The following is a 17,307-nucleotide window of genomic DNA, read 5'->3' as shown; positions in this document are numbered from 1 at the left end:
ACTGCCTTTAAGTTTATTCACATGTAGGCCTACATGTATCAAGGAGAAGAAAAAAAATGTATGAATTACCACATCGTATCTGGCACAACAGCAGGCTCTCCCTTCTTTTCCATTCATAATCCTTCATGTCCTCGCAGCTTTTCGATCCCAACATACGGAGCAGCGGTGATCCTTCCCCCAAATATTGACAACTACATGTATTTGTTCATCCAACACACCAGCAGTGCCACCGATAGGAGTACAACTACCATGCACTGAGGATGTGAAACTCAAACTACAGGTACCAATTTACTAATTGACCTGTTGGCTGCCGCTGCAGAGTGCGTGGTTTTAGGTCGTGACCGTGAATCATGTACTGTTATTTCACCATTCACAACAGCATACACGTAGACACTCTACCCCAAAATACACCTATCCTGTGTGGACGATCCCCGGAAGTTTACAACACACCAATAATGACAGGTAATAACTGTTACACCATATAGCTCCTCGGTGGGAGTTGTGCGTCCAGTGTGTAGTGGAGTTAAGTCCACTGTGTGTGGAGTAACCGTGGGCCAAGACATATCCAAGCATTTATCTGGTCTTTATCATGCTAATGACCAAGGGGACAATACCTGGTGGGCAGTGCCAAAGTAAGGCCTAAAGAATGCAGGTGCGTAGAGCACATTGAACGCCTGAAAAATGAAAGGAGCCAGGCTAGCGTGAAGCCGGGTTCAAGTACAGAAAATGCGTGGAGGCCACCAGTTATCATAATCACCAACAAATACAAATACTTAATATCACTGGAAAACCACAACAGAAAATAAAAAAGGTGCGACAGCTAACCACCTCTGCGATTTGCATCAGTTACCTTTTCAAATTTACTTCAGACAACAACAAAATAGCGGCTGAGTTAAGTGTGTGGGGAAAAAACACAACCAGGTCCTTTTCTAACTCTGTTATGTCAGTACTTTATCGATTAACATTGTTTCGAAAATAACATGGCAATTAAAAAATATATAACAACCCAACTCAACCTATTCAAAACTTTTAATGAAAGGCTGTTGTGTCGACCATTATGAAATATTAGTGGGTAACAGTGTATCCTCACAGTAAAATAAGTTACGATTTTGTTTACCACAAGGAGGGCGGAGGGGTCTTAAAATGTTGCAAAATTTACTGTGTCATTGAAAGTTTCAGAGAAACTGTGTACTGTTTGGAACTTTTCTCCTATAAAATGTTTATTATCATTGACTTGACTCGCAGAAATTAACCTTTGGTACAGCAAACACATCACAAAAAGACCACAAACTTCACAGGAAGTTGTTTACAAAATGACACACATACATTGTAGATGTAGGTACACAAACTGCTCAATTTGTTATCAATTCAACACAAATGTCCATAAAATGGTCATAAACACTGAAGTGGCTGCTATCTACACGTAGTTATGCCCTTGTGTTCCAATGACCCCCTACCACTTTACAAGGTCTTTTCGCACATTACGATTTCAATTTCTCTATAAAATTGAGCAATCGGAGATGATATAACGGTATAAATGACAACAACGCACAGATGCTGAGCACATTGTTTGTAAGAACTGCGAATTGTGCGTCAAGTTAATGTGGGACATTGAAGGCCAGTCTTTTAAAACAAAAACATAAATTGTTAATCATTCAAAGCACAAACCACAGCATCCGTGTTTCCAAGACAAGTGATCACTAAAAAGTATGTTTAGTCCAGAATTCTGACAGGTTTTATAGGAAAAGAGAAAAACAGTCAAATGGAGAGACTCCCATGGTCACAGTGGTTAGACTGAAGGACTTGCAACCACAAGGTTGTAGGTTCATATCCTCAATAAAATAATTATTGTCATCTATACTGAATCAAAATTTCTTGGTTTGTGTAATTGATATTTAAAAAAAACGTGAAACCAATGTTTGTACGAGAGAGATTGGCTGTAACCGTCTAGGTGCTTATTTAAATCCCCTTGTTTGAGTTTGCAGAGTTCCCTTGGCGGAAAGATCATCTAAACAAACAAACAGACAATTAACCGTTTTTCCCCACAGTTAGCTTTGGGCCACAATCACAAACAACATGACTCTTTATATCTATGGTGTGTGGTTCCACACACCAGTTGGCCAGTTGGAAAGTCACTGCGACTATGCTGTACTTAACACAAGACACAACAACAAACATACAACACGAGAGCACCAAATAATGCCTTTGGACTTAACTTGACTTTGCTTGACTTGAAGTAATTGATCAACTCAGGCTCCAAGCAATGTTTCATTATTTATTTTTTATTTGAACCCCTTCAAGGTGTCATTTAAAAGTTTAATCTGTCACGAAAGTTTTCATTATACATCACAATTTGACAAACAAATGGAATAACTTCATGTTGTTTAGTTCCGTCTTTCAACGAAGGGATTAGAAACCCCAACACATTAGATGGATTTTCAAGATCTTGGGGTAAAAAAAAAATGTGGTTAACCTCAAAACATTGGTAGATCCCACCGAATCTCTGACAAATAGGATTGTGACAAAATAGGACATCCTGCCACCGATGTTCCAACCATCAAAAACAAAACTAGAATCCTCGAGCATGAGAAGACAGATTTGACGCATTGCTTGAGAGAGACCACAAGCCATCATCATTGAGCTGGATGTAAAGCCTCTTGCTGAGTGATCATGGTTCAACCTTAAATATCCTCCTCAATCAAAGTCCAACCTTTACACTTCTGGGCAATCGCCAACTTTTAAAAGAGACACAACAAACACACCTTTTTCCTCGGTCACTGACCAGCCCTTACTAAAATAGCTCTGGGGGGAGCGTCCCTGCAAACTGGGCATATCTTTCAACTCTCTGAATTTTTTAACCTAAAGAAATAAACCCCAAAACTGTGAATAATGTGATTAAATCTATTCCCATTTTGGGGGGGAAATTTTCAGGGTGAGGGGAAGGTCAGGCTTTTGAGTGTGTGTAGGTTCTAAACCCTAATCCCTTCCTCGCTGTTGGTCTTGCATGAAATGCACAACAAAAACACAAACTAACCCTGTGTTAACTTCATGCAACTAGTTGGGTTTCATATTTTTCACACAAAAAGTAGCAACGTTCTAATGCACAAATATTTCATGCTGTGTGTACAAACATGAGTGGAAAAATTTAGACAATTTTGTTTTCAAATAGGTAAACAGAGTAACCTTTTGTTAAAGGCAGTGGACACTGTTGGTAATTACTCAAACTAATTGTTGGCTAAAACATTACTTGGTTAAGAGTAATGGGTAGAGGTAGATAGTTAAAAACATGGTGAGAAACGGCTCCCTCTGAAGTGATGTAGTTTTCCAGACAGAAGTAATTTTCCACAAATTTGATTTTGAGACCTCAAATCAGAATTTAAGGTCTCAAATTCAAGCATCTGAAAGCACACAACTTAGTGTGACAAGGGTGTTTTTTTCTTTCATAGTTATCTTGCAACTCCGACGACCAATTGGGCTCAAATTTTCACAGGTTTTGTTATTTTATGCATATGTTGAGATACACGAAGTGAGAAGACTCAGTCTTTGACAATTACCAATAGCGTCCAGTGTCGTTTCATTGAACTAGTTGGGTTTAATTTTTTCACACAAACTGTATAAACACATTCAAAATGTAGCGATCATCTCATCAGGCCTGGAACTACGCACGGGCCACAGAGGCAATGGCCTCACTTGCCCCTCGTCTTGGCCTTGGCGCACCTTAAAATCTTCCCCATAGACTTTAAGGTTTTTCAATGGAAGTGCTCCTTGCCAAAATGAAAATGGCCTTGCCCTTTCAAAGGTGAAATTCCAGGCCTGTCTTATGCACTAATATTTCACACTGTGAGTACAAAACATCAGTGGTGAGTTGTACACAACTTTACACAAATCGACAGGTAAACTGAGTTGATGAATTTAGGATATTCAGTAAAAAATCTCTCTCATTAACCCATCCCTTTAAGTTCACAACATTGAAACTTTGTTTCATGACGGTAATACAAAAACCAGCATGGCTCAAAGGTTTATATCCTATCCCATCCTATACAAGTCACTACAAGGCATAATGTATGACATGATTGCAACGCCATTGGTCTGTTTTGGTGTAATAACGTCATATCCTGGACCAAATGGATTCTGTTACATTTAATACTCACAAATGTGAGCGTTTAAACCTAATACTACGGCTATACTACAGATGCCACCAAGGAATGCAAAAAGTTTTAAAGGAACACGTTGCCTTGGATCGGTCGAGATGGTCTTTGAAAAGCGTTTGTTATAAAATGTATATAGGTAGAAAGATGCTGTAAAAGTAGAATACAATGATCCACACAAACATGCCTCGAAATTGTACGGCTTTCCTTTGACCTCGTCGACTAACACAGTCGGCCATTTATGGGAGTCAAATTGTTGACTCCCATAAATGGCTGACCGTGTTAGTTCGCACAGTAAAAGGAAAACCACGCAATTTCGAGGCAAACTTGTGTGGATCATTGTATTCTACTTTTAAAACATCTTTCCAACCATATGCATTTAATAACAAACGGTTAAAAAACGCTTTTTTTATAGACCAACGCGTCCGATCCAAGGCAATGTGTTCCTTTAATGGCTTGTTGCTGTTTTTTACTCTAGCACTAGCGGAGTTTCAAAGGCTTAATGATAACTTAACACATACAAAAACAAGTATACTGTTGTAACAGAAGAAGAATACAGAAGATTATGTGAAGAACCTCACCACTCAGTAAACGTCACTAATAGAGCGTGACGTACATTTAAACCGTGAAATACGGTTAAAATGCCGAAATAGGTATTTCCGAAACCGAAATAAACGCTCATAAAAACTCTTCACAACAACATTATTTCAAAAACAGTTTCTTCCTGACGTAAATGACGTCAAACTCTTCCTGTTGAAGCCTCGCCTTGGAGGGTGTGATGATAAACAGTTCTTGTGACTTCATCAGTGCCTCATTAGTGTGATATAAAAAGCCCTAAGAAAATCCACAAGCATAAAGTGAGACCTCCAACACTGCAGCCTGCTTTAAATTGTCAATCCCCTAATAATTTTAGATTGTGTACTCAGTGAAGTGTGTTTTGCATCAGGGATTTTTTCAATAAAGCTCCCCCTTTTCTACCTCTCGATACGGTAAAAGATGAAGAATAGACCATGGATAATTGAAGAATTAATGCTCTAAAGAGACTGAACTGCATGGGGCTTGGGGTTTGACAAAAGGCAACCATCAAAGTTTAAGCTTTTCTCTGGAAGTGCGTCATGACAAGAGTCAGAGGTAGTATGACAATGTTTGGTTAAGGAATAGCTGTGTCAGGACCTGATAAACATTGCCCTGACATCATAGGGCCGATACAACAAATGCATAAAATAACAACTCTGGGAAAATTTGGACTCAGTTGGTCATCAAAGTTGCAAGGGAATAATGAAAGAATAAACCCTTATTGCACAAATTTGTGTGCTTCTGATGTCTAGTATAAATAAAAAGCTTCATTCCTGAGGTCTAAAACGATTTGACTGAGAAATTGCTAATACTATGCTATTATGGGAGCCGTTTCTCACAAATGTTATACAGGCTACTAGCAACTAGCAACAGCTATCCATTTCTCGGTACCAAGTAAGTTTTTTATGGCAACAATTATTTTGAGTTATTACCAATAGAGTCCAGTGACTTCAAAAGGTAAAATATCTGCATAAACTCCAACGGAAAACCACTGAACAGTGGTAACACAGAAGGTCAGAGTTTTAAAAAAGGTTTTTGAGTTATCTATTCGTCCTTTTACATTTTTTTTTCTTTCGTATAATGAAAAATCGTTTATCCACAAGAGGTCAACAGGGTAACACAAGTTCATAACCCATGGGTGCCCTTCGTTTATTTTACTTTGCAATAAATAACCGCTGAGCCAAATGACCCACATCTCGACGACTACTAGCCCACAGCAAACTCTAGGTTTGTAAAGGACAATGTTTTTCCATAAAAATATGGATGTCCAGTAGAATAATAACAAAGTTCTTGTTTAAATACATGCCTTCCTTTTTTCACTCTAAATACTTACATTAAGAGTACAACTTTTGGTTTCAACCCATATACACTAGTGTGTTCGCACCGTATACTAGATACTTTCCAAAGCTCTGTGAAAAAAAAATCACAGGAACGTTACTCAGGTGGGTTTCGAACGACCTTTGCAACTCTGACTAGAGCAGGGTCTTACCAACTAAAGACCACCGAGATAGCCTGGTAGCTAGAGCCTAGGGGCAGTTCGAATCCTATAAGAACACATTATTGAAAAGAGGGTGGCCACAACTAGGTCAACAGAAATCATTCATTATTTTTATATTGCTAGTGTCCCTCTATTATTACGAGAACCAAAACAACAGCTTTACCCGAATTGGTCACCTGAGGTTTGGCACGATGGTTGTTGCGTTTCACGTGACTATTCACTGCTCTGGTATGACCCATATCCTTACAGTGGTTAACCTAGTTTTGTCCCCCTCTGAATTAAGGGTCAGCTTGAAGTCACACAATATTTCCCTCATTCCAGTGATTCATTGGATTCATTTGCTTGGAAATAATCATTTCAGATTCATTGTTCGAGATAAGAGAACTCCGGAAATAACCTTTTAATCGACTTCACAAATGCCTACCTTGTTTTTTTTAAATATACGCCTCATTATTCGGCCTATGCTTTTTTGATAATACACTCAACATAATTATTAGCATAAAACCTTACTTGGTAACAAGTAATAGGGAGAGGTTGATAGCATAAAACATTGTGAGAAACGGCTCCCTCTGAAGTGACGCAGTTTTCGCAGGAAAACACAATCTGAGAACGTTTCTTGCATGAAGAGTTTCTCAGATTAAACATTTTTTTAATCACTTTCTCTAAAACCACATTCCTTGAAAGAAGGGAATCATGTCTCAAATTGTTAAACATTATCAACAGCTGCAGTGCTTCTAACCAAGTAAGATTTTATGGTCAGTCATTTTTGGATCAATTACCAAAGATACATGTACCCTCCCTCTAAAGGCAGTGGACACTATTGGTAATTACTCAAAATAATTATCATCATGAAACCTTTCTTGATTACGAGTATTAGGGAGAGGTTGATAGTATAACACATTGTGAGACACAGCTCCCTCTGAAAGAAGTAATTTTCCACGAATTTGATTTTGAGACCTCAAGTTTAGAACTTGAGGTCTCGAAATCAAGCATCAGAAAGCACACACCTTCGTGTGACAAGGGTGTATTTTCTTTAATTATTATCTCGCAACTTCTTTGACCGATTGAGCTCAAATTTTCACAGGTTTGTTATTTTATGCATATGTTGAGATACACCAAGTGAGAAGACTGGTCTTTGACATTTACCAATAGTGTCCACTGTCTTTAACCTATTTTTTCGGGAACATAATCACAGTACATATCTTCATTGTTCCTAGACTTGGTTCCAAGTCTGTGGTGAGCAAGGTTTTCCCAATAGCTAATACATTATTGCTCTACGACCGTGTTAGTCGACGAGGTAAAAGGAAAACCACGCAATTTCGAGGCATATTTGTGTGGATGATTGTAATCAACTTTTAAAACATCTTTCGAACCAATATGCATTTTATAACAAATGATTACAAACGCTTTTCAAAAACCAACTCGACCGATCCAAGACAAGGTGTTCCTTTAATGCTCACACATTTATTGCCCCTCCATATATCCACCCCCTCTTCCTCGAAAGCCAACAAATGAAGAAAAAAATATCCTGCACAAACAAGATTATTAATTTAATACCCATATAAACCCTCCTTCCACTATACAGATTACCTAGGGGCTATTTGAATTACCACACTGTGGTTCAAAAATGCTCAACCGCCAGACTTCACCGAAAAAGCCTTCTGTAACTAATGGCCAAGGCAAAGTACTTTGCGCGTCCCTCCCTCCGCCATGATCTAAAACCCAAAAGCCAACTATTAATGGCATGCAGATCCCATTACCAGTATAGATGGACTTATACCTTGGAGGGGTTTGGGTGACTCACACATGTTGTGGAGGACTAGACCATCAGCCTCCAGGGCAAGGCATTACCTATAATTCCAACCACGTCCCTATTCATCTCCAGAATATGATTTTATATCACTACCTAATTTCCACCATAATGGGTTGCCTTGGTAACAAAGTATGAAGTTTCGAAGGCCCGTGGCAAATGCACTTCTCATATTCGCATTTTGAATTTCTTTCTTTCTCCTCAAGCTTTGCGTCCTTCTTTGCTCTGGTTAAACACACAGGGGCAAGGAGCAATCAATTGCGGAACAAGAATCAATAGACATCGGGTCAAGGGTCGAGTGGCTGGAAACAATTTCATTTTTCCTCAGGAATTTTGCTATTATGATAAAACATCAACAAGGTGAGAGTAATTGGAACTAGAGATTTAAGGGATAAGCCCTTTTTCAGAAATTGATACAGAGAGTGGTCAGATCAAAACATGTTGACTCCAAAAGGGGAATGACCATGACAAGAAGAGAAACTTACACCTTGTGCAATATAACACTGAACCATTGTTGCAATAATCTTGTAACGTATAACTACCAAGACCCACACAACTTCCATCCCAATACAGTGAAATACTGGTGTGTGTTTTTTGTGGTTTTTTTATGCAAATTATCACTGAACCATTGTTGTTGCAATAATCTTGTACGAATAACCACACAACTTCCATCCTGATACAGTTAAATACTTTTCCTACAACAAAAAATATTGTGTCAACTCTGAACATGAAGCTTGCTGTCCTTTCTCTATGCTCTGAACAATCAAGCTACCATCATATGCAAGTTAACACTTAACCATCATTGCAATAATCTTGTAAGGTACAACCATACGAAAACCCACACAACTTCCTTCCCTGTTCGTACAAACAGTGTGTACAAGCAAATTACTTGCATCAACTCTAAAGTCATTAGATTCCAAACAACGTGATGTACAACTAAACAACTGAAAAGGTTATAATAAATCTGCAGTTTTCACTTAACTTAATTAAAAACAAATAATGTTTATCAGAAATAGGGGTCATTCGGAACATCCATCAGATCCCCAAGTGCTTTACACAGACCGTAAAGAACTAAAAACAAAAATCCCCAAACAAACAACATCTGCAAATACATCTAATGCTGTACTGTCAGGCCATGATGTTGGAAGTTAAAGGCTGCTGTGGACTAATGGGCTGTCAAACTACTGGGGCTGCTGCTGGTGGAAAAAAACAACTTGAAGTACTTGAAAACTGCCAACAACTGGCTCATGCGTTTCTACATTAGGATCAATGAGCCCATTCAAATATGAAACCTCCATCCCATCCTTCTGCCAACACAAATTAATGGGAATAACCTGCAAAAGTCATTATTTAGCCAAATGCAAAAAAAATTCAGAGATTTTGTTTGTTCATTCAAATAGCGCATTTAGACGGTATGAAATGCGCTATGTAAGAACAAGTCACTATTATTATTGTACATACGTATACAAGATATTGACACCAGAATAAGAGAAGTGTCAGGAATTTCCACAGAACATTCATACTTTTGAGTGAAAATAAACAGATTCACCTGTATATATTAAAATACATCCAAAGTCCTTTCTAGGCAATGCTACGAGATAGGACTAGTCTTAAGTTAAGACCAGTTACGGCCCTAACTTCAGATAAGACTAGTTTTATCTCTCTGTGAAATCAGCCCCAGGCATGATTTTTGGTCCTTGGAAAAAACGGTAGGAATGTTTTGTGGAGTACTGTAAGAAAGCTGACCTACATGTACACATGGGTTAAGCTTAAAGGCATTGGACACTATTGGTAATTACTAAAAAATAATTATCAGCATAAAACCTTACTTTGTAACAAGTAATGGGGAGAGGTTGATGGTATAAAACATTGTGAGAGACGGCTTCATCTGAAGTGACATAGTTTTTGAGAAAGAAGAAATTTTCCACGAATTTGATATCGAGACCTCAGATTTAGAATTTGAGGTCTCCAAATCAACCATCTAAAAGCACACAACTTCAGGTGACAAGGGCGGTTTTTCTTTCATTATTATCTCATAACTTCGACGACCAATCAAGCTAAAAATTTTCACAGGTTTGTTATTTTATGCATATGTTGAGATACATCAACTGTGAAGACTAGTCTTTGACAATTACCAATAGTGCCCACTGTCTTTAAGAAGACTTTTCAGGCTATTTAATTACAATTTTCTGATTTTTCCACAGGCAAAAAAAAAGAATTCAGAAACCAGACTAGAGTAGGAAGAGTATCACGCCTGAAACACTTTGAACCAAATATAGGCCTACACACAGGCTGCAGACATATTTCGAGTAAAGAAATTTGCTTTTTGTCAAAACAGAGTTCACCACAAACCATCTCCTTGTCAACAGAAGAAGTATGCCATACAAATACAAATTCAATGACCTGGAAATTGTATTCAAAATAAAAGTGGGAAAATGCATGAGGGGAAAGAAGGAAAAAAAAATGGTGCGATCTATTTTTGTTCTGTTACTCTGAAGGTTGCAGAATCCAAACCCAAAAGACTGGGCACCGCATCCTTGGGACTTTTTGCAGGTCACTTTTTACCTGTCATTTTTTTGTTCAGTCAACTTCAAGGTTTGACAATTCATTTCATGTTTGGGTTACAGTGAATGGACTGTATAGTAAGCTTCATGTCACGTTTGCAGGATTTTTCGAGGTGACATTCTTAGAAAATTAGTGCAGGTTGAGGGGTGGGCAGAGAGATATGAGTTTGAAATGTCAACAGGGTTCTATTTTTTTTTTGGAGGGGGGGGGGGGGTGTTTCTTTACTCTTTGGCCTCAGGGGGAACGTGGGTTTTTCTTCAGTAGGTGTGAAACTCACTGAGTCATCGTTCAATTTATTACAACCAGGGGATCCTCTACGACCAAGGCCCAATTTCATAGACTTGCTTAAGCACACATAGATGCTTAGCACAACAAAATTTTGCCTACCCGAATATGGTTAACAGACAAACAACTACGTTACATGAATGCCTACCATTTTTGACTGCTGGGCACCATGCAGAATGGCGTCATGGAATTATTTCTGCTTAAAGCAGCTCCGTGAAATTAAAACATAAAATAATTCTGTATTATTGACATGTTCATCTCATTGGACTTTAACATTGCCCAAGCTCAAAATTCCTCAAAATGTAGGCCTACATGGTAACATACATTATGCTTTGTTTTTGAAAGGGCAAGGGCACCAAGGCATTTTCTCCTTTGTAAAGGGCACCCAATGAGAAAATTGTGAACTTCTACCGGAGCATTTCAAGGGCAACAAGGCAGTGACCAGGCAGTCACGTTCGTTGTCTCTGTGAAGTATCTGGCCTGGTACAACACAACAACACTTATGTATCTGTGAAACTTGGAACTGTTCTCAAATAGTTACTCGTCTATAAATCTGACCTGATCTTTTGCCGCCTCTCCCTTGCGGGAGGGGCTTGTGGCAGTGATCCATGAACTTGCACTTGACTCTCCTTTAAAGTATGCATTTCTGCGCTTAATTACCATGAAATCTCTTGGTGATTCCAAATACTTGTTATGCTATTTCCACGCCTTAACTCTGGGGAATGTCACTAGTTTAAATGTTTGACTTGTTTGGTGTTTTATTTTAAGAGGTAGGAAAATAATAAACACAGACTGTTACCGTACAGTCTAGTAGCAGCATTTTGGCTGCATTTTGCGCCACAGCACCTTGTCAACCACTACATGGTGCTTTGTCAAAGGAGTAGATCTCATAATTCAAAAGTACTCCCATAAACCCTGCAGGATAAAAATGATGTTAAAGTGCCTTGAGCATCACTGAGTGACGCACTTGCGCATTATTATAAGAAGCCACTATTATCATTAGTTATTACTATTATTCCAACAGTGTGACTGTCTTGCAGCTTATAGTGTTTCTGCTTGGGAAGTGAACAAAAAAAGAAATTTCAGTACTATTATTACTTCTGCTAATGGCTAAAATTTTAATGAAAGATCCTACTGAAATATTCACATATTATTTTATACTGAACTTTTTACCAAAGGCTTCAGAAAGTACACTTGGTATTACTCATTCCTTCCAATTTGCATAGCCCTAAAAAATAATACAATTTTCTTTGTGACGTGGAGTGAAGCATTAATCACTTTAATTGCTGAGCCAATTACGAAGACACAAAGACGCCCGTCCGGCAACCGGCAACCGTAGCCATTCAACCCCAACAAACTGAGCGAAATCAGCCGAATAAATCAGAAATTGAATTTCGGCTGAGCATGGCTTTACAATACAAGCGAAGGTTAATTTGGGAGATGACTCATGGGGGGGGGGGGGGAGACACGACAGAGAAAATAACGAGGATGGGGAAGACAAGACTTTTAATATTTGGAATCAATATCATCTTAAAATAAACAAAGGATGTTTGGTTGGGCTGATTAGTAAACACAGACTTCCATAATTTGTGGTAATAGGAAATTTTGGACAGTAATTCAATCAAGAAATGTGAACTGTATGGTTTATATTACATGCAAGCTCATAATTCAAATAACCATACAGCACAGACCAGATGTGGTATTTGCTCTATGTAAAGAGTAAGCAAACCAACATAAACATATTTTCTTGATCATTTTAAACCAAGATATTTGAAGCTTTGCATGGTGTGGAGGATAAGAATAAACTATAAATAATAGTAAGCTTGTGGGTATGACCATGTAATTATTCTCTCTTGAGGGAGGGGTTGGCTCTGAAAAGAGCTGGTTTGGTCTCGATGTTTCGAACAGTATGCTCTGCTCATCTTCAGGAGTGAAAAGGGGGGGGGGGGGGGAGGAAACAAATTGAGTAATAAGACACAACAGAAACTGACGGGGTAAATTTCTAATAACTAGGGGCAAACAAAGAAAAATTGCCTAGAGCCAGACTTGGACCTGCAACCAACATGCTGTTACTCTACCAACTGAGCTATCTAGTCATAATATTGCCAGTCTCCCTGTACAGTCAATATCTTTGTTGTGAAGGGGGGGGGGGGTGTCAGTCAGAAGCCAAACAACCAGGGATCTCATCCAACCTGGGATTCTGGGAATCAGCAGAGTTAACACCTTTTTATCAGTGAAATATATTTTTAGATTTTTTGTTTCATATGATCAGGTGGTTGCAATCAGTGTGAAAGGATCACTGATTAGTGTTGCAGGCATGTATGCTGTTTTTGAAAGGGCAAGGGCACCAAGGCATTTTCTTCTGGGTTAAAGGCACCCTGTTCGGCGTCTCTACTGTAGCATTTCAAGGGCACCAATGCAATGACCAGGAGGCATGGAGGCAATTGCTTAGTGCTGGAACAATCATTACAAGTTATGTATGGCATGTTGAAAACCACAGGCAATTAGACCATCTTTTACATCATATTCATGAAGCATTGAAATACACAACCTAAAAAAATAAAAATCTGAATCTGTGTGCAAGAAGCATTGGTATCAAAATAAAAAAAAGTCATGCACCATTACCTGTTCCTGTGTTGTCATTTAGCCTTCGAGATAGACTCTGCTATGGTCCAAACGTCAGGCCATTAACTATTTGTTTTGCATTTATACCATTAGGTCCTTTTGGTTGATGGCAAGCAGTTTGCAATAGCTAATTCGATTTTCACCATTAATATGTCACAAAAGAAGATGGGGCAGTGGTTTCACACAGTGGTCAGCTTGGCTAGAATGAGGGAAGCTAGTTTATAGCTTTTGTTATAAATCTTGGGAGGTCAGTTTTGGGAATAAAACACCTAGCCCAACTTCCTTCCTCACTCATGCATATAGCTGGGTGTCAATAAGAACACAACAGGTTGCTAATAAGTACTTTGTTGTTCAGGGCAGCAGGCGTGACCAACAGTGTGATGGGTGGATGGTCAAGGGGGTGGGGGAGACATAACATGATTAGAGGCTTTACAGGAAACACAATCTTTTCATCAAGAATTTGATTGGCATGACTTTGGTGGGTGAAGAAAGGAAAAGAAGTTGGCCCCATGATGTTTCCAAGCACGCTTATGAGAGGTGTTGAATAGAATTAGCGCAGATGTCTTCCGCATGGGCTGAATGAAGGAAAAGAAACTTCACAACTGTACACTTGAATGACAGAAGGTGGCCAGGGTTAATCATAACCACATGCCAATCAGCAAATAAATTGCAGTCATTATTTAGCTGTGGAGTTTCCCATGTATTCAATGACACATGACTCTAGTTCAAGCATAGCTTGCTCTTTGGTTCAAACACAGAGAAAGGACCATGTTAGGTTCAAGCAATACAGGAGTGATGAACCCATTCCCAAATAATACCACACAAAGTTTACACCTGTCAAACAGTTAAGTACTTAAACAAATAATACCTCACTTAACTACATGAACAAGTCCCTTCTGTAACCAACAGAGGAAGAAATAAAACATGTTGTCACCTTAAAAAAAAATTGTTTTAAAGTCTGTGGCACAATGTTTCGAAAGGCTCTGCCAGGGTCGAAACGTTGCTAGTTCAAGCAACCCTAAGGAAGGATGAACCCATTCTCAAATAATACAGAACAAACGTTACATATCCTGCAAACAGTAACGGGATAAGCACTTAAACAAATAATACCTCCTACACGAACCAGAGTAAATACCACAAGAATAAATAAAAGATGTTACCGCCTTAAAAAATACAAACAAACAGTTCGTGGCCTGACATCTCACAAAGGCTGTGCTAGGGCTTCTTACCATTTCTTCGCATTTATATTATAGGTATTTTTGGTTCGTACACAGCTTGCGACAGCCAACTCTATTTTCTCACCTTAACAAGACATTCCAACAATGGTAAGAAAAGAAGATTCCATTCCAAATAAGATTATTTTCCCTTCTTCGCACTTTATCTTTAAAATTATAGTTTTTTAAAAGACACGCATACAGCAAGAGTTATTTCAATAACTCAAAGTATGTAGGGAACATAACGCATTGTTGTTCGAGATTAACAAACACAAGGAACAATGTTGGGTCTCTTGTTTACTTTCAGAGAAAATGTGGAAAAGAAAATTACCAAACTAGTTCGTTATCGTTTTTGTCAATATAAAGGATTGCTTAGCGTTTGTAGAAAGTCAAAATGTTGGGCCATTAACTATTTTCTTGTGCATTTATATACCGTAGAGACCTTTTGGTTGGTAGGCAGCTAATTTTACATGGGTTTTGATACTTCGCGCGGTGAGGTATCAATATATATATTTAGTTTGAGGTAACACCATGCGTTTCTACTTGCCAGGTAGATTAGATTCTTTTGAGAAATTGTTTACCGCAGAGTAGATTTTGCGGAATTCGGGAGACATCTCAGTTGTGAAAAGAATTGTCCTGCTTTTTAACTGCTACCTAGCAGAAGGTAAAAAAAGGGGAGGACTACAAGCTTTAAGTGGATCACTATTAAACTTCACTACCTCGGAGTGAGTTCTTAGCTGGTCTCAATTGCTCTAGTCATTGTCAGGAAAACTGTACATGCCAGTGATTGTGAATTATCTAAAAAGAACAGTGACTAGTGAGGTAGCTTTTGGTGATGAAGTATTCAGTCCGACTTGAGTCCGAATATATCTTTTTAGTGGATCGTTATTAACTTCAATACAACTACTAGCTAAGCTTATATTCTTATTACAACTTACCAGCGGAAATCCTTTGTAATCTCATCTTCTGCATCAACCATCCTCTATTGTTATTACTGTTGCTCCTCAAGGAGCTTGCCACAGAACTGATCTTAATCTCCGGAGTTGTCTTTCTCCTCCTCAGAAATACCTCATTCGGTAAAGTTGGCGACGAGACAGAGCTGGAAGAAGCTGAAGACAGAATTATTTCAACATCCTCCTCTTCATCAGAGCATCTAGTGGCCTCAGGGATGTGTAAGGTAGCTGAGGAGGTGGCCATCCCGGTGAGCAGAAAACACACGCCAGATATAATATATCATACGAAGAGACCATTTAACAGAGAAGCCAGGCTTTTTTATGTTTGGCTGAAGCACTCCTGCCTGACTGATCTTCTTATTGTTACTGGAATTTCATTGTTAATGAGCCATAGAGGTAGCCATTAGTATGGATGGGGGCCCCTGAAGGCTGGCTGGGCTTTTGTCAGGAGGCTGTGAAGTCATAGGTTGGTGGAGTCGGAGATCTCTAACAATTCTGTTCAGCATTTGCATATGCTACAGGATGGTATATGACATCAGCACGGTGTTGTGATAACGGTTGACACCGATGTCCAGTTGGTGGCTCTGCTGGTACGCAAGCTGTGTTTGAACTGATTAAACTGAAGGTTGTCTCTCGCAGTCTAGTAATAAGACAAAAGCTCACCATGTGTTTCGTGTTGGTTGGAAAATAAGTTAATAAAGACCAGTATGAGCAGAATGTTGTTATTACATAACCGCGTTCATATGCACCTCTTCTTACAAGGTATGAAAGGGACGTGCTCAGAAGATTGTGGTCGATTTCTACTGCAGGCTGTATACAAAAATCACAGAGTGTCCACACATTACTGTCTGCGTTGTTTAGTAAAAGAGGACGCACTACCAAATGTCAATCTTATTACATTGATGTATTCATGCTCTTTGCTTAAGACCAGTGATAGGGTAACATCATATCAGCCACACAGTTGATGCTGTCGTTCGCACCGTTGAGAAAGGACCAGACTCCCAGCTGATGTTTCTTCTTCTAAAAGCCCTGAAGATACTAGATACCCCACTCAAGTTCAGCAATGTAGTCTTTGGAGTGACATGAGTACCAGATGATAAGGCTCAACTGCACTGTGCTTAAATTACATACCAGCTTTATCATCTACAGTCCACCACATTGAGTACACAAAACCTCAGTCTTCACTAAAGCAAAACAGTCATAGCATTTCACTAACCCGTGGATGCCGTCAGGGTGCATTCTTAATGCAGCTTAATCCAACCCTGTATCCTAAGTCCCCGCTGTGTGTCCGCTCCCATATTCACCATCATTGTGTTCCATTAAGCCAGTTTCGGAGTTAACAAATCCATTTCTGTCATTGGGTTTGGCAAGATGGCAGTGGAGAAAACCTTGCACTAAAAACCCTATTCACAAACAAGGAGGTGATTTTGTAAATAATCACATGAAGACCGAGGCTGCAGCGTGGCGGCTGAGTTGGCACAACCTCCAAGTGGAGTTGAGCATTTGACATGCAAATGCAGAGTGCCAGAGGGCCTAGAAGTAGCCAAGGGAATAGAATGGAAGTATGAGCATTGTGGAATCCCTGCTTCATCTGCAGCTCACAATGGTCTCAAGAGATTGGCCGAGCCCAAAT

General features: G+C 39.1%; 1 protein-coding gene across 5 annotated transcripts in view; it reads right to left on the bottom strand.

Annotated features, from left to right (window-relative positions):
* Positions 1-17,307, bottom strand: part of LOC139936711 (rho GTPase-activating protein 7-like) — a 169,288-nt gene that overhangs the window by 61,618 nt on the left and 90,363 nt on the right. The window contains exon 1 of one of the 5 annotated variants that reach the window (XM_071931593.1): positions 70-336. The exons of the other annotated variants lie outside the window; for them this stretch is intronic. Coding sequence (XP_071787694.1) covers positions 70-154 — 85 coding nt within the window. The 5' untranslated portion in view covers positions 155-336. Of the gene's footprint in view, positions 1-69; positions 337-17,307 lie in introns of those variants that run through there. 5 annotated transcript variants of the gene reach the window in all.

The sequence above is a fragment of the Asterias amurensis genome, chromosome 4, assembly GCF_032118995.1.
Source record: "Asterias amurensis chromosome 4, ASM3211899v1".
Classification (NCBI taxonomy): domain Eukaryota; kingdom Metazoa; phylum Echinodermata; class Asteroidea; order Forcipulatida; family Asteriidae; genus Asterias; species Asterias amurensis.
Note: the sequence above shows the minus strand (reverse complement) of the source record. Positions and strands in the feature narration are given on the sequence as shown.